Source organism: Globicephala melas, chromosome 9 (genome assembly GCF_963455315.2).
Source record: "Globicephala melas chromosome 9, mGloMel1.2, whole genome shotgun sequence".
Classification (NCBI taxonomy): Eukaryota; Metazoa; Chordata; class Mammalia; order Artiodactyla; family Delphinidae; genus Globicephala; species Globicephala melas.
The window spans coordinates 18,343,963-18,371,809 of record NC_083322.1 but is presented as its reverse complement, the minus strand read 5'-3'; the positions used below and the strand labels follow the sequence as shown (position 1 = coordinate 18,371,809).

General features: G+C 40.2%; 1 protein-coding gene across 2 annotated transcripts in view; it reads right to left on the bottom strand.

Moving 5' to 3' along the window:
- Window positions 1–15,690, bottom strand: part of SLC35B4 (solute carrier family 35 member B4) — a 40,207-nt gene extending 24,517 nt beyond the window's left edge. Inside the window, exon 1 of one of the 2 annotated variants that reach the window (XM_060305294.2) lies at window positions 15,311–15,690. In XM_060305294.2, the coding sequence (XP_060161277.1) occupies window positions 15,311–15,387 (77 nt within the window). In that variant the 5' untranslated portion in view covers window positions 15,388–15,690. Of the gene's footprint in view, window positions 1–14,843; window positions 14,977–15,310 lie in introns of those variants that run through there. The other variant, XM_060305295.1, reaches the window with a different exon arrangement.
- Window positions 15,691–27,847: the final 12,157 nt, after the last annotated feature.

The window sequence follows — 27,847 nt, the reverse complement described above, 5'->3', positions numbered from 1 at the left end:
TAAATGTCAATGAACTGAATGCTCCAATCAAAACACATAGAGTGGTAGACTGGATTAAATAAACAAGAGCCTACAATATGCTGCCTACAAGAGACCCACCTTAGGGCAAAGGACACACATGGATTGAAAGTGAGGGGATGGAAAAAGATATTTCATGTAAACGGAAATGACAAGAAAGCAGGAGTTGCAATACTCATATCAGACAAAATAGACTTTAAAGCAAAGGCTATAAATAAAGATAAAGAGGGACGCTATATAATGATAAAAGGATCAATACAAGAAGAGGATTTTACACTTGTCAACATATATGTACCTAATATAGGAGCACCCAAATACATAAAACAAATACTAATAGACAAAGGGAGAAATTGATGAGAATACAATAATAGTAGGAGACTTTAACACCTTGCTCACATCAATGGAGAGAGATGCTAAATGATACAACAGAACAGTTATATTTAATTGATATTTGCAGGACATTACATCAAAAAAAACCCCAGAACACACATTCTTTTCAAGTGCACATGCAACATTCTCTAGGAACGACCACATAGTAGGGCACAAGACTCACCACAACAAATTTAAGAGTATAGAAATTATTTCAAGCATCTTCTCTGACCACAACAGTATGAAACTAGAAATCAACCACAGGAAAAGAACTGAGGAAGAATTAAAAAAACGATTAAATGGGGACTAAACAACATGCTACTAAAAAACCAATGGGTCAACAAGGAAATCAAAAAGAAAATTAAAAATTACCTTGATACAAATGACAATGAAAACACAACCATACAAAATCTATGAGATGCAGCAAAAGCAGTTCTTAGAGGGAAGTTCATAGCAATACAGGCCTTCCTCAAAAAATAAGAAAAATTTCAAATAAACAATCTAACCTACCACCTAAAAGAATCAGAAAAAGAAGAATAAACAAAACCTAAAGTCAACAGAAGGAAGGAAATAATAAAGATTGGGGAGGAAATAAATAAGATAGAGATTTAAAAGACAATAGAAAAAAATCAATAAAACCAAGAGCTAGTTCTTTGAAAGGGTAAACAAAACTGACAAATCTCTGGCCAGGCTCACCAAGAAGAAAAGAGAGAGAACCCAAATAAACAAAATAAGAAATGAAAAAGAAGAAAGCACAAGTGATACCACAGAAATACAAAAAAACATAAGAGAAAACTATAAAAAATTATATACCAACAAATTTGACAACCTAGAAGAAATGGACAACTTTCTAGAAACATACAGCCCACCACACTGAATCAAGAAGAAATACATTATTTGAACAGACCAATCACTAGAAGCGAAATAGAATCTGCAATTTAAAAATACGCCCACGGGGCTTCCCTAGTGGCGCGGTGGTTTAGAGTCTGCCTGCCGATGCAGTGGACACAGGTTCGTGCCCCAGTCCGGGAAGATCCCACATGCCGTGGAGCAGCTGGGCCCGTGAGCCATGGCTGCTGAGCCTGCGCGTCCGGAGCCTGTCCTCTGCAATGGGAGCGGCCACAACAGTGAGAGGCCCGCGTACCACAAAATAAAAATAAATAAATTTAAAAAGTAAAATAAAATAAAAATACGCTCTACAGGGACTTCCCTGGTGGCCCAGTGGTTAAGACTTCACCTTCCAATGCAGAGGGTGTGGGTTCGATCCCTGCTCAGGGAGCTAAGATCCCACATGCCTCATGGCCAAGAAACCAAAACACAAAACAGAAAGAAATATTGTAATGAATTCAATAAGACTTTAAAAATGGTCCATATCAAAAAAAACTTAAAAACAAAAAAACTCCCTACAAACAAAAGTCCAGAACCAGATGGCTTCACAGGCAAATTCTACCAAACATACAAAGAACTTATACTGATCGTTCTCAAACTCTTCCAAAGGATTGAAGAGGAGGGAACACTCCCACAGACATTTTATGAAGCCACCATCACCCTGATATCAAAACCAAAGATACCACCAAAAAAAGAAAATTACAGGCCAATGTCTTTGATGAATATAGATGCAAAAATTCTCAACAAAATATTAGCAAATTGATTCCAACAACACATAAAAAAGATCATACACCACAATCAAGTGGAATTCATGCCAAGTTCACAAGGATGGTTCAACATAGGCAAATCAATCAATGTAATATACCACATTAACAAAAGAAAAGTCAAAAACCAAATAATCATCTCAACAGATGCAGAAAAAGCATTTGACAAAATTCAACATCCATTCATGATAAAAACTCTTACCAAAGTGGGTATAGAAGGAACACATCTCAACATAATAAAAGCCATTTATGACAAACCCACAGCCAATATAATACTCAATGATGAAAAGCTGAAAGCCTTCCTGCTAAAATCTGGAACAAGACAAGGATGCCCATTCTCACCACTTCTATTCAACACAGTATTGGAAGTCTTAACCACAGCAACCAGACAAGAAAAAGAAATAAAACGTATTCAGATTGGAAGGAAAGAGGTAAAATTATCACTATACGCAGATGACATGATACTATATATAGAAAACCTTAAGGACTCCACACAAAACTACTAGATCTAATAAATGAATTCAACAAAGTAGCAGGATACAAGATTAACATTCAGAAATCAGTTGCATTTCTTTATGCTAACAATAAAATATCAGAAAGGGAATGTACAAAAGCAATACCTTTCAAAAATCACACACACAGACACAAGGAATAAAACTGACCAAGGAGATGAAAGACTTATATGCTGAGAACTATAAAACATTAATAAAGGGACTTCACTGGTGGCGCAGTGGTTGAGAATCTGCCTGCCAGTGGAGGGGACATGGGTTCGATCCCTGGTCCAGGAAGATCCCACATGCACCGGAGCAACTAAGCCCGTCCGCCACAACTACTGAGCCTACGCTCTAGAGCCCTCAAGCCACAACTACTGAGCCCACGTGCCACAACTTCTGAAGCCATTGTGCCTAGAGCCCGTGCTCGGCTACAAGAGAAGCCACTGCAATGAGAAGCCTGCACACCACAAAAAAGAGTAGCCTCTGCTTGCTGGAACTAGAGAAAGCCTGCATGCAGCAATGAAGAACCAACAGAGCCAAAAAAAAAAAAAAGACTTAAACATAAGACATGACACCATAAAATTCTTAGAAGAGACCATAGGCAAATCATTCTCTGTAATATATCACACCAATGTTTTCGTAGGTTAGTCTCCCAAGGCAACAGAAGTAAAAACAAAATAAACAAATGGTACCTAATCCAACTTACAAGCTTTTGCATAGCAGAGGAAACCATAAAAGCAAAACAAAACAAAGAAAAGACAACCTACGGAATTGGAAAAAATATCTGCAAATTATGCAACTGACAAGGGCTTAATCTCCAAAGTATACAAACAGCTCATACAACTGAACAACAACAACAAAACAACCCAATTGAAAAATGGGCAGAAGACCTTAATAGACAATTCTCCAAAGAAGACATACATATGGCCAGTAGGCACATGAAAAGAAGCTCAGCATCACTAATTATTAGAGAAATGCAAATCAAAACTACAATGAGGTACCACCTCACACTGTTCAGAATGGCCATCATTAAAAAGTCTACCAATAACAACTGCTGGAGAGGGTGTAGAGAAAAGGGAACCCTCCTACACTGTTGCTGGGAATGTAAATTGGTGCAGCCACGATGGAAAACAGTATGGAAGTTCCTCAGAAAACTAAAAATAGAATTACCATATGATCCAGCAATCCCACTCCTGGGCAAATACCTAGACAAAATTATAATTCAAAAAGATACATGAGTAGGACCTGTGAAGAAGGGGAGAGGCAGCATGTGGAAAGGAGGGCCTCTGGAGTGTGGTGTTACACAGTTTGCAGAGCACACTGGACACAGCAAAAAATTAGAATATCTTCAGAGGAACTCAAGAGAGTGATCAACATTAATGTGTCAGAAAATCGGAGGAAGAACCAAGATGGCGGAGTAAAAAGACGTGCTCTCACTCCCTCTTGCGAGAACACCAGAATCACAACTAGCTGCTGGACAATCATCGACAGGAATACACTGAAACCCACCAAAAAAGATACCTCACATCCAAAGACAAAGGAGAAGCCACAATGAGACGGTAGGAGGGGCGCAATCACAGTAAAATCAAATCCCATAACTGGTGGGTGGGTGACTCACAGACTGGCGAACACTTATACCACATAAGTCAACCCACTGGAGTGAAGGTTCTGAGCCCCATATCAGGCTTCCCAACCTGGGGATCTGGCAACGGGAGGAGGAATTCCTAGAGAATCAGACTTTGAAGCCTAGTGGGAATTCATTACAAAACTTCAACAGGATTGGGGGAAACAGAGACTGCACTCTTGGAGGGCGCACACACAAAATAGTGTGCGCATCGGGACCCAGGGGAAGGAGCAGTGACCCCATAGGAGACTGAACCAAATCTACCTGATAGTGTTGGAAGGTCTCCTGCAGAGGCAGGGGGTGGCTCTGTTTCACCGTGGGGACAAGGACACTGGCAGCAGAAGTTCTGGGAAGTACTCCTTGGCATGAGCCCTCCCAGAGTCTGTCATTAGCCCCACCAAAGAGCCCAGGTAGGCTCCAGTGTTGGGTTGCCTCAGGCCACACAACCAACAGGGAGGGAACCCAGCCCCACCCATCAACAGTCAAGTGGATTAAAGTTTTACTGAGCTCTGCCCACCAGTGCAACAGTCAGCTCTACCCACCACCAGTCCCTCCCATCATGCTTCCTAGATAGCCTCATCCACCAGAGGGCAGACAGCAGAAGCAAGAAGAATTACAATCCTGCAGCCTCTGGAACAAAAACCACATTCACAGAAAGATAGAAAAGATGAAAAAGCAGAGGACTATATACCAGATGAAGGAACAAGGTAAAACCCCAGAAAAACAACTAAATGAAGTGGAGATAGGCAACCTTCCACAAAAAGAATTCAGAATAATGAGAGTGAAGATGATCCAGGACCTGGGATAAAGAATGGAGGCAAAGATCGAGGAGGTGCAAGAAATGTTGAACAAAGACCTAGAAGAATTAAAGAATAAACAAACAGAGATAAACAATACAATAACTGAAATGAAAACTACACTAGAAGGAATCAATAGCAGAATAACCAAGGCAGAAGAACGGATAAGTTACCTGGAAGACAGAATGGTGCAATTCACTGCTGCAGAATATACTAAAGAAAAAAGAATGAAAAGAAATGAAGACAGCCTAAGAGACCTCTAGGACAACATTAAACACAACAACATTAGCATTATAGGGGTCCCAGAAGGAGAAGAGAGAGAGAAAGGACCAAAAAATTGGTCGAAAATTTCCCTAACAGGGGAAAGGAAATAGCCACCCAAGTCCAGGAAGCGCAGTGAGTCCCATACAGGATAAACCCAAGGAGAAACACACCGAGACACATAGGAATCAAATTGGCAAAAATGAAAGACAAAGAAAAATTATTGAAAGCAGCAAGGGAAAAATGACAAATAGCATACAAGGGAACTCCCATAAGGTTAACAGCTGATTTCTCAGCAGAAACTCTACAAGCCACAAGGGAGTGGCATGATATACTTAAAGTGATCAAAGGGAAGAACCTACAACCAAGATTACTCCGCCCGGCAAGGATCTCATTCAGATTCGATGGAGAAATCAAAACCTTTACAGACAAGCAAAAGCTAAGAGAATTTGGCACCACCAAACCAGCTCTACAACAAATGCTAAAGGAACTTCTCTAAGTGGGAAACACAAGAGAAGAAAAGGACCTACAGAAACAAACCCAAAACAATTTAGAAAATGGTCAAAGGAACATACATATTGATAATTACCTTAAACGTGAATGGATTAAATGCTCCAACCAAAAGACACAGGCTTGCTGAATGGATGCAAAAACAAGTCCCATATATATGCTGCCTAAAAGAGACCCACTTCAGACCTAGGGACACATACAGACTGAAAGTGAGGGGATGGAAAAAGATTTTCCATGCAAATGGAAATCTAAAGAAAGCTGGAGTAGTTATACTCATATCAGGTAAAATAAACTTTAAAATGAAGAATGTTACAAGAGACGAGGAAGGACACTACATAATGATCAAGGGATCGATCCAAGAAGATATAACAATTATAAATATATATGCACCCAACATAGGAGCACCTCAATGCATAAGGAAACTGCTAACAGCTATAAAAGAGGAAATCGACAGTAATGCAATAATAGTGGGGGACTTTCACACCTCACTTACACCAATGGACAGATCACCCAAAATGAAAATAAATAAGGAAACAGAAAAGCTTTAAATGACACAACAGACCAGATAGATTTGATATTTATAGCACATTGCATCCAAAAACAGCAGATTACACTTTCTTCTCAAGTGCGCACGGAACATTTTCCAGGAGAGATCACATCTTGGCTCACAAATCAAGCCTTGGTAAATTTAAGAAAATTGAAATCATATCAAGCATCTTTTCTGACCACAATGCTATGAGATTACAAATGAATTACACACACACACACAAAACGTAAAAACACACAATCACATGGAGGCTAAACAATACGTTATTAAATAACCAAGAGATCACTGAAGAAATCAAACAGGAAATCAAAAAATACCTAGAGACAAATGACAAAACACGATGATCCCAAACCTATGGGATGCAGCAAAAGCAGTTCTAAGGGTGAAGTTTATAGCTATACAAGCCTACCTGAAGAAACAAGAAAAATCTCAAGTAAACAATCTAACCTTACACCTAAAGGACCTAGAGAAAGAAGAACAAACGAAACCCAAAGCTAGCAGAAGGAAAGAAATCATAAAGATCCCAGCAGCAATAAATGAAATAGCAACAAATAAAACAATAGCAAAGATCAATAAAACTAAAAGCTGGTCCCTTAAGATAAAGAAAATTGATAAACCATTAGCCAGACTCATCAAGAAAAAGAGGGAGAGGACTCAAATCAATAAAATTAGAAATGAAAAAGGAGAAGTTACAACAGACACCACAGAAATACAAAGCATCCTAAGAGACTACGACAGGCAACTCTATGCCAATAAAATGGAAACCTGGAAGAAATGGACAAATTCTTAGAAAGGTATAACCTCCCAAGACTGAACCAGGAAGACAGAGAAAATATGAACAGACCAATCACAAGTAATGAAATTGAAACTGTGATTAAAAATCTTCCAACAAACAAAAGTCCAGGACCAGATGGCTTCACAGGTGAATTCTACCAAACATTTAGAGAAGAGCTAACATGCATCCTTCTCAAACTCTTCCAAAAAATTTCAGAGGAATGAACACTCCCAAACTCATTCTATGAGGCCACCACCACCCTGATACCAAAACCAGACAAAGATACTACAAAAAAAGAAAATTACAGACCAATATCACTGAGGAATATAGATGCAAAAATCCACAACAAATTACTAGCAAACGGAATCCAACAACACATTAAAAGGATCATACACCATGATCAAGTGGGATTTATCCCAGGGATGCAAGGATTCTTCAATATACGCAAATCAATGTGATACACCATTTTAACAAATTGAAGAATAAAAACCATATGATCATCTCAATACATGCAGAAAAAGCTTCTGACAAAATTCAACACCCATTTATAATAAAAACTCTCTAGAAAGTGGGCATAGAGGAACCTACTTCAACATAATAAAGGCCATATACAACAAACCCACAGCAAACATCATTCTCAATAGTGAAAAACTGAAAGCATTTCCTCTAAGATCAGGAACGATGTCCACTCTCACCACTATTATTCAACACAGTTTTGGAAGTCCTAGCCATGGCAATCAGAGAAGAAAAAGAAATAAAAGGAATACAAATTGGAAAAGAAGTAGTAAAACTATCACTGTTTGCAGATGACATGATACTATACATAGAGAATCCTAAAAATGCCACCAGAAAACTACTAGAGCTAATTAATGAATTTGGTAACGTTGCAGGATACAAAATTAATGCACAGAAATCTCTTGCATTCCTATAGACTAATGATGAAAAATCTGAAAGAGAAATTATGGAAACACTCCCATTTACCATTGCAACAAAAAGAATAAAATACCTAGGAATAAACCTACCTAGGCAGACAAAAGACCTGTATGCAGAAAACTATAAGACACTGGTGAAAGAAATTAAAGATGATACCAACAGATGGAGAGATATACCATGTTCTTGGATTGGAAGAATCAATATTGTGAAAATGACTCTACTCCACAAAGCAATCTACAGATTCAATGCAATCCCTATCAAATTACCAATGGCATTTTTTGTGGAACTAGAACAAATCATCTTAAAATTTATATGGAGACACAAAAGACCCCGAATAGCCAAAGTAGTCTTGAGGGAAAGAAACGGAGCTGGAGGAATCAGACTCCCTGACTTCAGACTATATACTACAAAGCTACAGTAATCAAGACAATATGGTACTGGCACAAAAACAGAAACATAGAGCAATGGAACAAGATAGAAAGCCCAGAGATAAACCCATGCACCTATGGTCAACTAATCTACGACAAAGGAGGCAAAGATATACAATGGAGAAAAGACAGTCTCTTCAATAAGTGGTGCTGGGAAAACTGGACAGCTACATGTAAAAGAACGAAATTAGAACACTCCCTAACACCATACACAAAAATAAACTCAAAATGGATTTGAGACCTAAATGTAAGACCGGACACTATAAAACTCTTAGAGGAAAACATAGGAAGAACACTCTTTGACATAAATCACAGCAAGATCTTTGTTGATCCACCTCCTAGAGTAATGGAAATAAAAACAAAAATAAACAAATGGGACCTAATGAAACTTCAAAGCTTTTGCACAGCAAAACAAACCATAAACAAGACGAAAAGACAACCCTCAGAATGGGAGAAAATATTTGCAAATGAATCAATGGACAAAGGATTAATCTCCAAAATATATAAACAGCTCATGCACCTCAATATTAAAAAAAACAATCCAATCCAAAAATGGCAGAAGATCTAAATAGACATTTCTCCAAGGAGCACATACAGATGGCCAAGAAGCACATGAAAAGCTGCTCAACATCACTAATTATTAGAGAAATGCAAATCAAAACTACAATGAGGTATCACCTCACACCAGTTAGAATGGCCATCATCAGAAAATCTACAAACAACAAATGTTGGAGAGGGTGTAGAGGAAAGGGAACCCTCTTGCACTGCTGGTGGGAATGCAAATTGATACAGCCACTATGGAGAACAGTATGGAGGTTCCTTAAAAAACTAAAAATAGAACTACCATACGACCCAGCAATCCCACTACTGGGCATATACCCAGAGAAAATCATAATTCAAAAACACACATGCACCCCAATGTTCATTGCAGCACTATTTACAATAGCCAGGTCATGGAAGCAACCTAAATGCCCATCGACAGACGAATGGATAAAGAAGTTGTGGTACATATATACAATGGAATATAACTCAGCCATAAAAAGGAACGAAATTGAGTCATTTGTTGAGATGTGGATGGATCCAGAGACTGTCATACAGAGTGAAGTAAGTCAGAAAAGAGAAAGACAAATATTGTATATTAACGCATGTATGTGGAACCTAGAAAAATGGTACAGATGGACCGGTTTGCAGGGCAGAAGTTGAGACACAGATGTAGAGAACAAACGTATGGACACCAAGTGGGGAAAACCGTGGTGGGGTGGGGATGGTAGTGTGCTGAATTGGGCGATTGGGATTGACATGTATAAACTGATGTGTATAAAATTGATGACTGATAAGAACCTGCAGTACAAAAAACAAGCAATAAACAACTAATACTAAACTTTCTTTGGGTTATTTGTATGGAAATATGTTAATATGTTTCAGACATTACATGAAATTTCTAAAAATCTTATATGATCTGGTATAATGTTATAAGTCATAATTCTAGTTATTACTTTAAAATGTATATCTCAGAAATAACTAAATTTCCTGTCAATTGCATTATTATGAACTTTCATCAAATCTTTAACCGTGGTCATTTTTAAGTCTTTTGTCATTTACAGACAGTTCTGGGTGTACAGATGGTTTTGCAAAAATGTTCCTATAAAAGGGTTTCATCTTCAAGGAATTCATGGAAAAGACTCTGACAAGTACAGGTTTCTGGTAACTGACTATACTGTTCAACTGAATGAATAAGCATTTTCAGAACTCTAATGGAAAACTGATGAATTCATAAAAGTGCTAACAAAAGATCAAGATAAAAAAAATTAATTGCATGGGACTGAGTGAACTGATGAGGATGATTATAATTTTTGTGACTTTCTGTTTGAATAAAAAAAAAAATCCCACAAGGACTCAGAGGCAAAAAATATACAAATCAATTTTCACTGCAAAGTAAAGGAGCTGTTACAGTGGAGGATTCCTGGACTGAATGTCAATATTATGACATAGTGTGAGTGTGTTTCGTGTTTGGTAATTGCAATCAGTGTTGCTTTTATTGTGGTCATCCACTTACAATGCTTGGTCTCAGTTTATTTATCTCTTGTAAAAATAAAATACAGTGTGTGTGTGTGTGTGTGTGTGTGTGTGTGAGAAAAAAAAAGATACATGCACCCCTATGTTCATAGCAGCACTATTCACAATAACCAAGACATGGAAATAACCTAAGTGTCCATAAATGGATGAATGGATAAAGAAAATGTGATATATACAATGGAATACTACTCAGCCATAACAAAGAATGAAATAATGCCATTTGTAGCAACATGGATGCAACTAGAGATTATCATACTAAGTGAAGTAAGTCAGAAAGAGAAAGACAAATGCCATATGATATCATCTACATATGGAATCTAAAATATGGCATAAATGAACCTATCTATGAAACAGAAACAGACTCACAGACATAGAGATCAGACTTGTGGTTGCCAACGGGGGTAGGGAGGGATAAGGATGGACTGGGAGTTTGGGGTTGGTAGATGCAAGCTATTACATTTAGGATGGACAAACAACAAGGTCCTACTGTATAGCACAGGGAACTATATTCAATCTCTTGGGATAAACCATAATGGAAAAGAATATGAAAAAGAATGTCTATATGTGTACAACTGAGTCACTTTGCTGTACAGCAGAGATTGGCACAGCATTGTAAATCAACTATACTTCAATTTTTAAAAAAATGTTAAAAATAAATAATTGAAATCAGGATCTTAAAGTGATAGCTACGTCCCCATATTCATTGCAGCACTATTTGCAATACCTAGTGAAGATACAGAAACAACTGAAATGTCCATGGACAGAGAATGTATACAGAAAATGCGGTATAAACATACAATAAATATTATTCAGCCTTAAAAAAGAGGGAAATGACACCATTTGCAACAACATGGAAGGCATTCTAAATGAAGTCAGTGAGTCACAAAAGGACAGAAGGACTGCATGATTCCTCTTATATGAAGCATCTAAAATAGTCAAACTTACAGAAGCAGACAATAGAAAGGGGATTGCCAGGGTCGGGGGGAAGGGAAAATGGGGACTTGTTCAATGGGTATAAGTTTTCAGTTATACAAGGTGAATAAGTTCAAAAGATCTCTGAAAATCGTAGTGCATATGGTTAACAATTCAGTAGTGCACACTTAAGAATTTGTTAAGAGGGTACATTTCATGTTCAGTGTTCTTACCATAAAAAAAAAAAGGGAGCACAAGGGAATTTTGGAGGTGATGGATATGTTTATTACCTTGATTATGATGATGGTTTCATAAGTGTATGCATACTCATCAATTTGTATACATTAACTGTGTCCAATCTTTGTTTATGAATATACTTCAACAAAGGTATAAAAAAGTTAAAGCTATTGAAAACATTAAAAAAATTAAAATAAAAAATAAAAGGCATCATAATAATTTTTAATTTTATCTTTATTTATGGAGGTAGTTATTATTATGGCCATTTCATTGCTAAGACACTGAGGGCCAAATGGCACAGAATTAGGTAAGTCTCCCAGGGCCACCTGGCAAATAAATGGTGTTTGCAGACCTTATATTATTATCATTGTTATTATTATTATTTTTTTTTACAATTCAGTGGTTTTTAGTATTATATTTAAAGTTGTGCAGTTATTACCATCATTTAATTTTTAGGACACTTCCAAAAGAAATCCCATACCCATTAGGAATCACTCCCTATTTCCCCCTCCCCTTGACAATTCTAATCTACTTTGTCTCTATTTCCATAGGATTTTTATATCTCCCTAATGTACTCACATAATTCAATTTTTAAAAAAATCAGCTTACAGAGCTTTTTAAGAACAGAATGCTGTATAGCTACCAATGGAACTATTTATCTTAACTTGAATAAGTCACTTTAAAACTTCAGGGTACAAACCTGGATCCTTTTCCCCTGAATTGCTTGTTTTCTTTTAATAATAATTCTTTTTTAAAATAAATGTATTTATTTATTTTTGGCTGTGTTGGGTCTTCTTTTCTGTGCAAGGGCTTTCTCTAGTTGCGGCAAGCAGGGGCCACTCTTCATCGCAGTGCGCGGGCCTCTCACTATCGTAGCCTCTCTTGTTGCGGAGCACAGGCTCCAGACACGCAGGCTCAGTAGCTGTGTTTTCTTGAACTTTATTCCTTAGGTATTATAATCACTAACTGCAAACAGTTTCTCTTTGAATTCTCTTTGGCAAGAATACAAATTATTACTTTTTTAAAAAAGAAGCAATTCTGAAGAGAAAGAATTAGGCAGATAGTTTATGGCTTCTGTATTTCTTATTCTAGATTTAGAAAACTTCCTTATTTGATTCAACATTAGGCACTTGATGAAAAAATAAAATGCGAAAAAGAAAATGTTTCAGATTGTTTTCCTGACATAAGACATCTCGCCTAGTTAGTGAGCTGATGTGTATCTTGTTTCCAAGGTAGAATGTAAACTCTCTCAGAAGGGAGATCAAGGCACTCATTCATTACTTCACATCTGCCCTGCACACTGCATGGGCGCTTTATATTTTATTATAGGTCCCAATTATAAGTATGAAATCAGAAAAGAAAAACCTAAATTTGTTCTCCAACTTGGGGGAAAATGGTTACAAATGCTCACTTCTCCCTACAAGTCAGTTTAGCATTTCAATTCATACTTAGTGTTCCAAGGAAGCTATATAAGAAGCACAGTTCCTGCTCTATAAAAATCTATTAGCGTTCCACTGTGATGTCCCAAGATAAAGTCACAAATTATGAGAAAGCCAAATCTACAAAGAACCTTAAAAGACCATCTGGTCCAACCAGCTCTTATTTTCTTGATCTGAAATATGATAAGTTGGAGTTGCCCAAGCAAATCAGGACAAAGCTGCTATTCAGTTTGGGGTACCACTCATTAAACTAACAAATGTACCCCTTACCACATTATGAAAACCCATTGCTGTATGCAAACATTCAGATGTACAAGAAAAATAAGGAATGATTTTTTTGGGGTTTTTTTTTTAACAAATTATTCTAAGTATTCTAAATAGAAGATCCAATAATGCAGAAAAACATCCTGTAAAGTTAGATTTACCCACAACTTTTCAGGAACAGCTCATAAAACTGGGTGTATGTATATTGAAACAAAGGTTATGAGAAGGGGAACCTATTACGAGCTTCAGGCTTTGCACCTGCAGCTCATTTAATCCTTCAAAATCCTGTGAGGCTGGCAGAGCTATCACCGCCCTTTCACAGCTAAGAGAACAGACTCAGGGAGACCAAGTAACGTAGTTAAGGGCTCACAACTGGTTAAAAAATAAATTTAAAAAGGCCCTCAGTTACTAACATAACGTATTCTGATGTCATACAGCCTTTGGCAAGGTTTAATTCAATGGCATATTCGACACAAACATTACACTATTATTCTCTGACCTTCACTTCCATGGCTGGCCCGATTTTATCACATTTTTATATTTTTAAACCAATTTCCAAAGTGACCTTTCTTTGAAGTGTACCAGCTGACAGCTGGTACGGCTGTGAATGTACTGTAAATGACAGATACATTTTTTTTTTCATTTTCACTTCCCTCACTGCCTACTCCAGAGAATGACAAATGAAAGATTTTAATCAATACTTTTTGCACATTAAAATTTCAAGCTCTGTAATCGCAAAAATTAATGCCACAGAGTTTACCTTAAGCAAACTGGTTGCTTCAGAATGACTTAATCAATGTTATCATGAAAATAAAATACATTTCTAGCCGGCACCACAGGAGGAAATGGGTGACCAAAGCCTCAGGGCTGCTCAAGCTCAAAAATAACAGGAACGTTGAAAAAGGTATTGGACTAGGAGTTTAGATTCCTGGATTCCACTTCTGGTTCTGCCACTTACAAGGAGTAAGAGACGACCTAACTTCCTGGGACATGTTTCACTTTCAGTAAAACAGAGAATATAATTCTTGACCTATCTTGTACACAAGATTGTTCTGATGGTCAATGGAGATAATGTGCAGATTTAAAAACATGGTGCTAAACAGCACCATAGATATTATTTTATAGGTGGAAAAAGGAAGCCCAGAGAGGCTAAATAACTCGAAAACGTCACACAACCAGGGGATGACAGAGCCAAAGACGGGAACCCCTGAGATTTTCAGTCCTGAGCTTTATAGAGTCCACCTGTTGTCTTTAACGGCTTCTACTCAATGAACTTTGCACATTATTACTCAACATTATTTGCGTGCCACCTCAATAAAACTACCCTGGTGTCCCTTTGGGAAAGTGTCATAACCATTCTTGATTTATAAAGCTACACCTCAAAATGCAAGCTTCCTGATTTAATATCTTAATGCTGGAAAGGCTATTCCCGGTCAATTGGACCGACCTGCAGCATAAGAATTCGTTCTACTACATCCGCGAGAAGCATATTGGGCAAAGTACTTACAACCATCTCTAAGGCCAATAAAAGAACTTCTTTGCAGCCCACTTTAAAACAACTGAAACTTTCTTTGCAGCGTGTACCAAATCAGATTGCTTTTTAAGTCCAAGCTTTGCTCACTTCATATATATGGCATTAGCAGGATCGAGAAAAGAGCTGGAGGAACCTTGGGTTCTGCCACGAGCTCCCTGGGAAAAAAAACTCTCCAGGATTCAATCCCCCAGAGTGTGAAAAGAGGGTGACGACAGCAAACACCCCCAGTGTTCCCCTCGAGGGATGCTGAGAAACTATTGGGCGGGAGAGCGGACGGTGCGCAGGATGACTGAGCAGCCGACTCAGCGGTGTCCCAAGCAGCCCAGTGCAGACACTGGGCGCAGGCGGTCCCACCCCGGGCCCCGCCCGGCTGGGGGGGGACTGCGCGTGGGGGTGCCCCTCCCCCGGCTTCTTTAGTGCGACCGGCGGGGGTCACTCACCGGACCAGGAGCTCTAGGAAGATCACGTTACTGCAGCAGCCTGCGAAAACCAGGCCCACCGCGAAGGCCGGGCGCATGGCCGGGGCGGGGTAAGGAGAGCGAGCGCGCAGAGGAAGCGCCCGCCTAGACTGCTACCCCAGGAAACCCGGCTGCCGCCTCGCCGCGGCACTGAACATCACCACCGTCTCGGAGTGCTGCTCTCCCGGGGCCGTCGCTGTCTCCCTTTTCCCGGCGGCCGCCACCAACGCTGCCGGCGAGGAGCTGTAGTTAGCCGTTAGCCGGGGCCCCATTCATCCGAAGGGGTGTCCGAATCCGGGCCAGACTACACTTCCCAGAATGCTGCGCGCCCGTACGTCCGGCTGCGTCGTAACTCGCTTCTGCCCGGCAGCTCCACCGGAGAGGAGAGATAGGCGAGGTGCCCGTCATGCCTCGCGCGGTAGCAAGCCGCGGGGCTTGCTGGGAAGTGAAGTTCCAACGTTGTTAATGTTGTTTCTTAAGAGGCCGCCAAGGGCTCTGAAAGGGATTCGTCCAGCACTTTCACGGTAAACTCACAGCTGACGGCACTAGAGGTACACACCTGTGATTGCTTGATCGTTGGAAGTATTCTAGTATCTGAAAATTCTCCTGAATTGGGAGAAAGTAGAAATTCTCTGAACTTCCTTCTCTACCTTTTGAAAAGAACATTGGACTCGGGAAGTTCTGGGATTGAATCTTGGCTTAGCCACTAATCAGCTTGGCTATCTCAGGCAACTGCTTTCTCATCATAGGTAAAGATGGGAACAGTTAATGCCCATCTTACCTGGCTGTTGTGAGGATTAAAAGCTATGATCACCTGGGGATCTTGTTAAAATGCAGGTTCTGATTCACTAGACCTGCTGTGGGGCCTAAGGTTCTGCACTTCCAACAAGTTACCAGGTGTCAGTGATGCTACAGATCTGTCAAACACACTTTGAAGAGCACAAGCCTATAAACCAGCTGACTCTGGAGACCTTTCCATCCCACCCGTCTCACTGGCTCAGGGACTCTGGGCCAGCCAACCAGCCACCCAGGCTCCTCTTTCCCTGTAGCCTACAGTCAGGCTCAAACAAACTAACTTGTCCTTCTCCTTCACTTTAACACTGAATATCTTTAAAGAGTAATCTCTATTCACGGTCTCTGCTTTTTACTCTCATCAAAGCCAGGTTATTGAAAGTAGCCTCATTTAGAGCCCTAATGACCTCTCAATTGTCCAAACCAAATATCACAGGCTCACCTTACTTGATCTTGCCACGGCTTTCGACAATGAAAGCTCAATCCTCTTGACATTCTCTTGTCCCTCTGCTCATAAGACACGAGCGGCCTGTTTCTCTTTCTACTTCTCTGACTTATCTTTTTCAGTTTTCTTTTTGGGCTTTTCCTCCTCTGCCCACTGAGTTCTCCTAACAGAGCTCCATCATTTGTCCCTCCTCTGTTTCCCTGAACACTTTCTATTGGTTATCTCATCTCCATAACTTCAACCATCACCATATGTAACTGAGATCTTACGTGTATGTACAGCCCCAATCTCCTGTGTGCCTTAAATCAAAGTTTCCAACTGCTTATTTGACATTTTCACCAATAAATCCTTGTAAACCCCTCAACAACAGCATATACACAGTTCATTATCTACCCTCCCAAATAGGGCCCTTATTTCTACTAAGGACATTATCCACTATCTGTTCTCTTTGGGCAAAAACCTAAAAGATATTCACAGTCTTCCTTGCCTTCCCATCACACATTTCTTTTATCTCTACATTCTGTCTCACAAGTATCTCTAGATTCCAGCCTCGCCTTTCAGTTTACATCGATGTCTACTTATCCTCCTAACACATCTTGGTGCCTTCAGCCTCTTCCCTCTTCAACTCATCCTCCATGCTGTTGCCATACTGTTTCCAAAAACAAACTCAAACTCTTTATGTCACACTGCTTTTCCAAGATGTCAGTTCCAATTACCAGTACTGTGTAACAAACCACCCCAAAATGTGGTGATTCAAAATGTAGTATAGGGCTTCCCTGGTGGCGCAGTGGTTGAGAGTTCGCCTGTCGATGCAGGGGACGCAGGTTCGTGCCCGGGTCCGGGAAGATCCCACATGCTGCGGAGCGGCTAGGCCCGTGGGCCATGGCCGCTGAGCCTGCGCATCCGGAGCCTGTGCTCCGTAACGGGAGAGGCCACAACAGTGAGAGGTCCGCGCACCGCAAAAAAAAAAAAAAAAAAAATGTAGTATAGAACAAAAAGATGTTCTCTCTCACACACAGTTCTGTATGTTGACAACGTTCGACATATACCTAGTCCGTTCTCCGTTGGAGTTTCGGATGCCGTTGTGGTCAGATGCCAGCTAAGGCTGGAGGCTTCCGAAGGCGTGACTGGGCTGATGAATGGCTCTCTCCTCATGGCCTCTCTTAGGCTGTGTTTCCTCACAATATTGTGGACTCAGGTTAGCCAGACTTCTTACAAGATGACTAGCTCCCCCTAGAACAAACGTTCCAAGAGATCAAGTCAAAAGCTGTAGTGGCCTCAGTGTGTGACACTGATACAGTGTCACTTGCACCAAATTCTGTTGGTTCCATTGGCCAACCCAGATTCATTGTGGGAGGGGACTAGCAAAGGCATCATCTGTGTGGGGGGGAAGGGGCATCTTTGAAGACTAGCTATACAATGTTTCTTGGCTCCTTGTGTGAAATTCACACTCTGTAGAAGGCATGCAAACATGTCACCATCAAGCCTCAGTTTACGTTTGTAATCTCCTCTCCTGCCATTCTTTCCAGTGCTACCTGGACTCCTGCCACATTAAATGCTCTGTTCTCTGAGTTTATAGTGACTTTCAAAATTCGCATCTGTGCACACGCTGTTTTGCTTGCTCTGAAAACCCTTTTCTTTTTGGCCATCTCCTACTCATCCTTTTATGGCAATGGGGACACAGGAGTGAGTAGATACTTCTACACTGTACAGGGGGAAGGTCCCTGCTCAGACATCACCTTTCTGTGTGTAGTTTTTCAAAGCACCATTCACAGTTCCCTCCTCTATATCTCTAGCACCCCATCCATACATAAACCAGTCCACGAATCATGTTGTATTGTGGTTATACATGTTCATGTTGGTCTCCCCCTTTAGACCATGCCCCTTTGTGGACAGAAACCAAGAATAACTAACTCATCTCTAGATTCTTAGCATCATATACAGTGGCTGGTATATAATATGTACATACACTTTTTGTTGAATGAATGAATGAGTGAGCTTGACTTCATTACTTGAGTCAAATAATTCACACCTCATAAATTCAATAAATATATAATATTTTTCATCTTGACTCATTTCTAAAATGTACACATCAAAAATGTACTGCTCAATAATTTGCATAAACAATGATATATAACCAATACCCTGGCCAGGAAACAGAACATTACCAGCACCCCAAAAGATCCCTGTGGCCCCTTCAAATCACTAATCTCCTCCAGGAATAACCCCATTTTTTACTTTCTAGCAACAGAGATTAGTTTTGCCTGGTTTTAGACTTGACATAAATGGAATCATACAAAATATTTTCTTTTGTTTCTGCTTCTTTCATTCAACGATATGTTTGTCGGTTCATATGTGTTGTTGCACGTACTTGTAGTTCATTTATTCTCATTGCTCGATAACATTCCCTTGTATGAACGTACCACAGTTTATCTCTTCTCCTGGTGATGGACATTTGGGGCATTATGAAGAGTGCAACTATGAAATTTCTTGTACATAACTTTTGGTGAACATAAACACACATTTCTGTTGGATATTAGTGGATTAATCAAGGTCCTTAGTCAAGAAACAGAAATCATACAGTAACGAACAAGGAAAGTTTAATATAAAGAATTATTAACAGTAACAGAGGATTACTTAACATAATGGGTTAAGAAACTCCCAAGATAATAGGAATAGTAACTACAACGTAGGAATGAAGCAGACCACTCAAGGAAGGAACAAATTTGGAAGAGGGCCTTCTCTCTTGCAAATTGAGACTCAGGCTTTACCAAAGAGGGCATGGCTATAGCCCACTAGCTAGTAGAGAAGTTCCGTAAGGTGCTGATAAAACCAGCCGTGAACCACCCTCTGGGGTCCGGCTGGGGCACTGGCCAAGTCATCGGGTGTTGTACTTTCCAGGAAGCTGGCTGGGGCTCTGGAGAACGTCCTGGTAACCTCCTGGAAGGATACCACTGAACTCACTGAGGCGATGTCCTGTATGCTGCAGGAACAAGAAGAAAGGAAAAAGCACCAGAACCAGGAAGACAAGGCCCCTCCTCCCGCTGTGTTCCTGCAGTGCTGTCATGACGAAGGTCCACACTGTGCCACCTGGCAGAGGGGAAATGTCCAGAGGATCCAGCTCCAGCATCACAAGCAGGGCCGTGAGGGGTGGATTTGGAGCTGGGAGGCTGTAAATCGACAACTGAGACTCCCATGGGGTGGGGGTGGGGGGTGTTAGGGTCATTTCAACTTCCATATTTTAATTGTTTCATCGTAAAACCAAAGTTACAAAGTGCAGGCAAGGCTTCATCTCCCAGGCTTTTTTCTGCCTTCTCCTCTGAGTTCAAACTTCTAGCATCTTTGAATGAATAGCGACATCTTAGACAGCAGCTGGGCTCAACGTGTTTAAACCTTCGCAAAATCCGCTTCCCTTGCGTGGAAGGACCTGTTGCTTTGGGAATGTTCATCATCTTTGCTCCTGTGTTGTCAGCAGGAAAAAGCTGTCAAGGTTGTCTTAAAAGCCATTTTTGCTTCTAGCTCCAGCCACTCAGACATATTTTGAATCATTTATTAAATCCACTTAACCAAGGTGTTGACAAAAAATTAAGTAAGATGACTGCTGTGGGATACTGCTTGACAAGTGTCCTCAAGTTGACAATCCTACAGAGATCTGTCACTTGATTTAAAAAAAAAAAGTTCTCATATCTATTATGTGAGGATGATTTTCTCCTCTATCACATAAATCTTGAGATGCTTGGAGCTGTGCATGGGGAAGGCACACTATAAATATACGTGAGGTATTATTTATAAAGTCAAATTTTTTTGTTACTTGTTTCATAGGTCAGATTCAAGCAATGCCCCAGTGTGTTGATAGATTTATGTGATCTAGCTTCTTCAAGGATGTTATTCAAAGACAGATGACCTTTTTCAGAGTACTGTAGTTAAGGCACATGGAGCTTTGGCCAGGAAGGAAACTTTCTTGACCAGAATGTTAGTGGTATGAGGTCAAGGACTTTGTCTTATTAGCCACGGTACCCTCTATATCTCTATGGCGTTTGGCTCATAGCAGATGCTCACTGAGTTTGGATGGAAGGTAGAAAGGAAGAAAGAAAGGAATGGAGGGACAGAGGGATGGAGGGACGGAGGGATGGAGGGACAGAGTGAGGGAGAGAGAGAGGGAGGGAGCGAGGGAGAATGAAGGACCTTTAGGAAAACCAGCTCCTATGTAAGAAACTCATATGCAAAACAGGTGAGGGGTTGAAAATGGTACCTGCTATGGTAGAAACTACTAAGCAGGTTAAATACCTGAAGAAATAATCCTGAGTGCTCAGGGCTATGGGCGAGCTCCTGGTGGCAAGAACTATGTCTACTTGAACCGTGTGCCTCCCAGTTTTCCCCTTCATCGTTGCTGAATTGATGTTTGTTAAATTGTATTATTGAATTGAGGTGGCAAATCTCACTATGAGGAAAAGATACTGTTAAACCACTTTTAGGAAAAAAATGATGTCAGAGAATCAAGTATTTACATCAGGTATGACGTGTCTCTAAGTTACTTACTATGCTTCCACCTTCCCCAGCCCTAGGATAACTGATAATATTTTAAGAGAATAAAACGAACCCATGGGGTCATTTCATTTTGATTTTCCTACCCTGGTTCCATCACCTTTTCCCCATCTCAGGCATTAAGCTATGTTACTAACCCCCCTGCTGAAACACGCTTTGATCTGCTATTCCCCAGGGGTGAACGCAGCACATCACAGTGACTGTTTCAGTTTCTAAATGCTTCTGCACAGAGCCCATCTACCCCTCCATCAATTATGTGAGGTAGATGGGGATAATTATTCCTACGAGAAAATCTGAGGGTCAAAATGTTTAAATATATTTGCTAAAGCTCACAAATTTGAATGCATGTGGGACTAGGCAGGTGAGGTCAACATGAAACTGATTTTCAAAGTAAATGGTGAAACCGTGCAGAACGTATTGAGTTTTTTTGGGAATCGGAAGGTGTAATCCATGTCTGGGTACATTCAAATTCAAATTTTTTAAATTTTAGTTTTAATTTTGGTAACATGTATATTACAAACAGTTTACCATCTTAACTGTTTTTAAGTGCACAGTTCCCTGGTATTAAATACATTGACATTGTTGTGCAACTATCACCACCATCATCCCCAGAACTTTTTGCATCTTGCAAAACTGAAACTCTGTAGCCATTAAACAATCATTCAGCCTTACTTCCTCCCCCCACCCCCAGCCCCTGGCAACCACCATTCTAGTCTCTGCTTCTATGAATTTGACTACTCTAGGTACTTCATGGAAATAGAATCACACAGTATTTATCTTTTTATGACAGGTGTATTTCACTTAGCATAATGTCCTCAAGGTTCATCCATGTTGTAGCAGGTGTCAAAATTTCCTTCTCTTTTAAGGGTGAATAATATTCCACTGTCTGTTTACACCACAATTTGTTTATCCATTCATTAATTGATGGACACTTGAGTTGCTTCCACCTTTTGGCTATTGTCAGTAATGCTGCTATGAACACGGGTGTACAAATTTTTCTTTGAGACCCTGCTTTCAGCTCTTTTGGGAGTATACTCAGAAGTGGAATTGCTGGGTCGGATGGTAATTCTAGCCTTAATTTTTTAAGAAACCATCATACTATTTTCCACAGCAGCCACACCATTTTCTATTTCTACCAACAGCACACAAAGATTCCCTGTATTCTGTCTCCTCGCCAACACTTATTTTCTGGTTTCTTTTCTTTTTTTTTTCTTTAAAAATAGTAGCCATCCTAGTGGGTGTGAGGTGGTATCTCATGGTGGTTTTGATTTGCAAGTCTCTAATGATTAGTGACACAGCATCTTTTTGTGTGCTCACGAGCCATTTGTATATCTGCTTTGGAGAAAGTGCATTCAAGACCTTCGAATTCTCATTTTTAAAGCATGGAATTTTTTTTTTGCGGTACGCGGGTCTCTCACTGTTGTGGCCTCTCCCTGTTGCGGAGCGCAGGCTCAGCGACCATGGCTCACGGGCCCAGCCGTTCCGCGGCATGCGGGATCCTCCCGGACCAGGGCACGAACCCGCGTCCCCTGCATCGGCAGGCGGACTCCCAACCACTGCGCCACCAGGGAAGCCCAAAAGCATGGAATTTTGAGCCAGGTTCTTTCTGCGGGCTGATGGCTTCTGACCCCGGATCACGCCCTAAGCAACAGAGCCAGGACAAGAAGGAGGCAGTCCTTGCCCAGCACACATCTGGCACCTGCCCAATCTGCTCACCCAAACAGGTTCCCTTTGCCATTGATGACACTTCTTTTTTTCTTCATTTAAAAAAAAATTTTTGTAGATTTATTTTTGAATTTGTAACACATGCACATAGTACAAAATTCAAAAGGCACAAAGGATACCAGTGTAAAACAATTTCCTTCCCTTTCCTGAACCTCCGTCACCCAGCACCCCTACTTTGAGGCTACCATTGTCACTAATGTTTTGTGCATTCTTCCATTTACGACAAAATATGTAGGATTTTCTCACTCAGACACTATTTTTTTTCTTTAATAATACATCTTGGAGAACGTTCCATTGTAGTGTTGTGTTGTTCTTTTTAACGACTGCATAATATTCTATTTATGGATGTGCTGTCTTTTATTTCACCAGTTCCCTGTTGTTGGATCTTTAGGCTGTTTCCAATATTTTGCTCTAACAAACAGCACTTCACTGAATATCAATGGCATGTATTTTTGAGTAAACTGAAGAAGTGGACAATTGGTCATGACTTAGCTATGAAACATAGTCCAGTTAACTGACTGACTCATGTCATGTTTCAGATTCATGTTTTAGATTGGTAGGATTAATAGTACCAAGCTTTTTCAATGCAGCATTATTTACAATAGTCAAGATATGGAAATAACCTAAATTCCCATCAATGGATGAAAGAAGATGTTTTATATATATATATATACACACACACACACACACACACACACACAGTGGAACTACTCAGCCGTAAAAGAGAATGAGTTCTTGCCATTTTCAACAACATAGATGGACCTTGAGGGTATTATGCTAAGTGAAATAAGTCAGAGAAAGGCAAATACTACATGATTTCACTTACATGTGGAATCTAAAAAAACAAAGTGAAGAAACATACAAAACCAAACCAAACCCAGACTCATAGGTACAGAGAACAGATTGGTGGTTTCCAGAGGGGAGGGAAGTTGGGAGGGTGGTGCAAAATGGGTGAAGGGGATCAAAAATACAAGCTTCCAGCTATAAAATAAATGTCATGGGGATGTACAGTACAGCATGGGGAATATAGTCAGGAATATTGTAGTAACTTTGTATGATGACATGTGGCAACTAGACTTATTATGGTGATCATTTCTCAATGTATACAAATGAATCACTATGTCGCACAACTGAAACTAATATAACGTTTTATGTCAATTGTACCTCAATAAAAACAAAACAAAACACCAGGATCCAACCCTCAATTTGCATATTCACCTCACCCACCTTACTATATTTAAAACAGTTATTTCATTCATTGTGGATTTTTCTGCATTGATTTTGATTTTTTGAAATATTGCATTAAAATATTATTTTTTGCCACAAGAAAAAAATTGAAAAAAAAAATAGTGCCAAGCTTTCACAGGACTCCCATACCAAAGGATACTTCTTCCTAAACCCGTTCCCATAACCAGATAGTGAAGAAAACAAAAACAAAGTAGATATTTTATCTAATACTTATGTACAAGACAAAATATTATATAGTATGCTTCATACCTTGTCTTTAAAACTATGGCCTAACAATAATTCCTCATAGGTATAATATCACTAGGAAATAAATGTTAGTGCCACAAGGGCAAGATTCCAGCTAAGCAAATTTCCAGATAATGCATCAAGTTTAGAACTGAAAATCGTACTGAAATAATTTTTAATGGGAATCTTCATGTTATTCCCTGCTTTATCACACTTAATACAGGGAACATTGACTGTCCTTATCTTGTGCACTGAACATTGTGGTTTTGAGCATCCGTTATTGCAGTGTGGTGATTCTTACTGAGCCACTGGATGAACCACGGCCTCTGAGCGCCCTGATACTAAATGGCCTCCGATTTTCTCCAGGAAACGAACTCTGCCCGTTGAAGGCTGATCGATGCTCCTCTGGCGCCCTCTAGTGTCCTATGCTCACCCTGGTCTATCACTTAACACTATTGAAATTGTTTCCTTGCCTATCTTCCCGCGCCACACCGCAAGCTCTGTGAGGGAAGTATGAGGTTCTTGCCACTTTTGTGCACCCAGCTCTCAACAATAGTGCCTCGCCAACAATAGTCACCCATAAATATTTGTTGAGTGAATGAATTATTGAATAAATGAATGAAGGAGTGAGTGAATAGATTCCTGTATTCCTTTTTTGAGTTCTCCTCCCTGCTTTTTATGGTTTTAATTTGATCTTCTTTTGCACTGTTGCTCTGTATACATTAAGCTACATTAAGCATGTTGGCCTTTGGCCACTGTCCCTTCCAACTCTCTCTAACCTAAGAAACCCGACTGACTGACCACGTGATTGGGTTTAAAAACAAGTTAGGAATAGAGTTCTGCATGATTCAAGTTTATAGCTTTAGCGCATAATCTTTCTAACAGGTGTTTTGGGAATTCAAAGACATATTTTGTTTTCCTTCTGGTTCTTGGGTTCCGAATAGAGTTGTCAGTCAGCTGATTGCTGGGTTAGAAAGCTATTGCTGTTTTGTAAGTCTACAAAAATTCAGTAGGCGGTGGGTTATGTGGTCAACACAATGCTAGGAATTATGGGATTATACATCACAAGCCTTGCCCATGGTAAGAGCTTCATACGGATCTGTTGATGGATAAAGGAAAAGTGCAGAGAATGGGTCTGCTGCCCTCAATAATAATAGCTAACATATGGAGCACTTACTGAATGCCGGGCACCTTTCCCAAATTATCTCATTTAATCTTCATAAAAATCCAATGAGATAGGCGTAGGCACTATTATGATCTCCACTTTCTAGGGGAAGCAACTGAGGCTTAGAGAGATTTCCAAAGTGATATAAAGTTGTGCATTTGGTTAACACCCAGATCTGTCTGATACTAGAGACCAGAGTCATAACTTCTCTGCTCCAGTGACCCACGAGGTTTTTAGTTTCATCAGAGAGACAAGATAAACACACATGAAACCACCAAGGTGTCTCAGAACACTCCAGATATAACCCAGCCCCTGGTACCTCTCCTCTGCTCATCTACCACTCTTCCCGGTGCATCTGCTCTCCAGCCACTCTGGGCTCCTTGCTTTTTTTGCAGGATGCTGAGCACATGCCTGCCCCAGGGCCTTTGCACTTGCTATTCCTTCTGCCTGGAACACTTCCCCCAGGTACATCCATGGCTTTCTTCCTCATTTCATTCAGTTTTGTGCTTCAATGGTACTTCCTCAGACATTCTGACATTCTATCTGGCCCTGCCCTACTCTATTTTCTTTATTTTACCATTACCTAACATGATGGTAATTACCTCTTTATAGATTTATTTATTTTTTTGTCTGTGTCTTCCACTAGATAGCAGACTCCAGGAAGCCAGGGACTTTGTGTACACCTCCACCAATGAGAACAGGGCCTGGTACATAGTAGCACTTAATATACATGTCAAATGAATGAAGATCATTAAGATAATTATCCTTTAAGATAATTGGCAAGTATTAAACAGCAGTTCTGTGCCAGGTATTTTGCCAGATGTTTTATGTCATAGCATCTCACATATTACTTTGCCACACCCCTATTAGAGAGGTATATTATTTTCTTCTCACTTTATTTTTTTTTGACGTCTTCATCGGAGTATAACTGCTTTACAATGTTGTGTTAGTTTCTGCTGTATAACAAAGTGAATCAGCTATATGTATATATATATCACCATATCCCCTCCCTCTTGTGTTACCCTCCCACCCTCCGTATCCCAACCCTCTAGGTGGTCACCAAGCACTGAGCTGACCTTCCTGTGCTATGCAGCTGCTTCCCACTAGCTATTTTACATTTGGTAGTGGATATATGTCCATGTCACTCTCTTACTTTGTCCCAGCTTACCCTTCCCCCTCCCCGTGTCCTCAAGTCCATTCTCTATGTCTGCGTCTTTATTCCTGTCCTGCCCCTAGGTTCATCAGAAACATTTTTTTTAATATTCCATATATATGTGTTAGCATATGATATTTGCTTTTCTCTTTCTAAGTTACTTCACTCTGTATGACAGACTCTATTCACCTCACTACAAAGAGTTCAATTTCATTTCCTTTTAAGGCTGAGTAATATTCTACTGTATATGTGCCACATCTTCTTTATCCATTCATCTGTCAATGGACACTTAGATTGCTTCCATATCCTGGCTATTGTAAATAGAGCTGCAATGAACATTGTGGTACATGACTCTTTTTGAATTACGGTTTTCTCAGGGTATATGCCCAGTAGTGGGATTGCTGGGTCGTATGGTAGTTCTATTTTTAGTTTTTTAAGGAACCTCCGTGCTGTTCTCCATAGTGGCTATACCAATTTACATGCCCACCAACAGTGCAAGAGGGTTCCCTTTTCTCCACACCCTCTCCAACATTTCTTGTTTGTAGATGTTTTGATGATGGCCATTCTGACTGGTGTGAGATGTTACCTCATTGTAGTTTTGATTTGCATTTCTCTAATGATTAGTGATGTTGAGCATCCTTTTATGTGTATGTTGGCAATATGTATATCTTCTTTGGGGAAATGTCTATTTAGGCCTTCTGCCCATTTTTGGATTGGGCTGTATGTTTTTTTGATATTGAGCTGCATGAGCGGCTTGTATATTTTGGAAATTAATCCTTTGTCAGTTGCTTCGTTTGCAAAAATTTTCTCCCATTCTGAGAGTTGTCTTTTTGTCTTGTTTATGGTTTCGTTTGCTGTGCAAAAGCTTTTAAATTTCATTAGGTCCCATTTGTTTATTTTTGTTTTTACTTCCATTTCTCTAGGAGGTGGGTCAAAAAGTATCCTGCTGTGGGCTTCCCTGGTGGCGCAGTGGTTGAGAGTCCGCCTGCCGATGCAGGGGACACGGGTTCGTGCCCCGGTCTGGGAAGATCCCGCGTGCCGCGGAGTGGCTGGGCCCGTGAGCCACCGCCGCTGAGCCTGCGCGTCTGGAGCCTGTGCTCCGCAATGGGAGAGGCCGCAACAGTGAGAGGCCCGCGTACTGCAAAAAAAAAAAAAAAAAAAAAAAAGTATCCTGCTGTGATTTATGTCATAGAATGTTGTGCCTATATTTTCTTCTAAGAG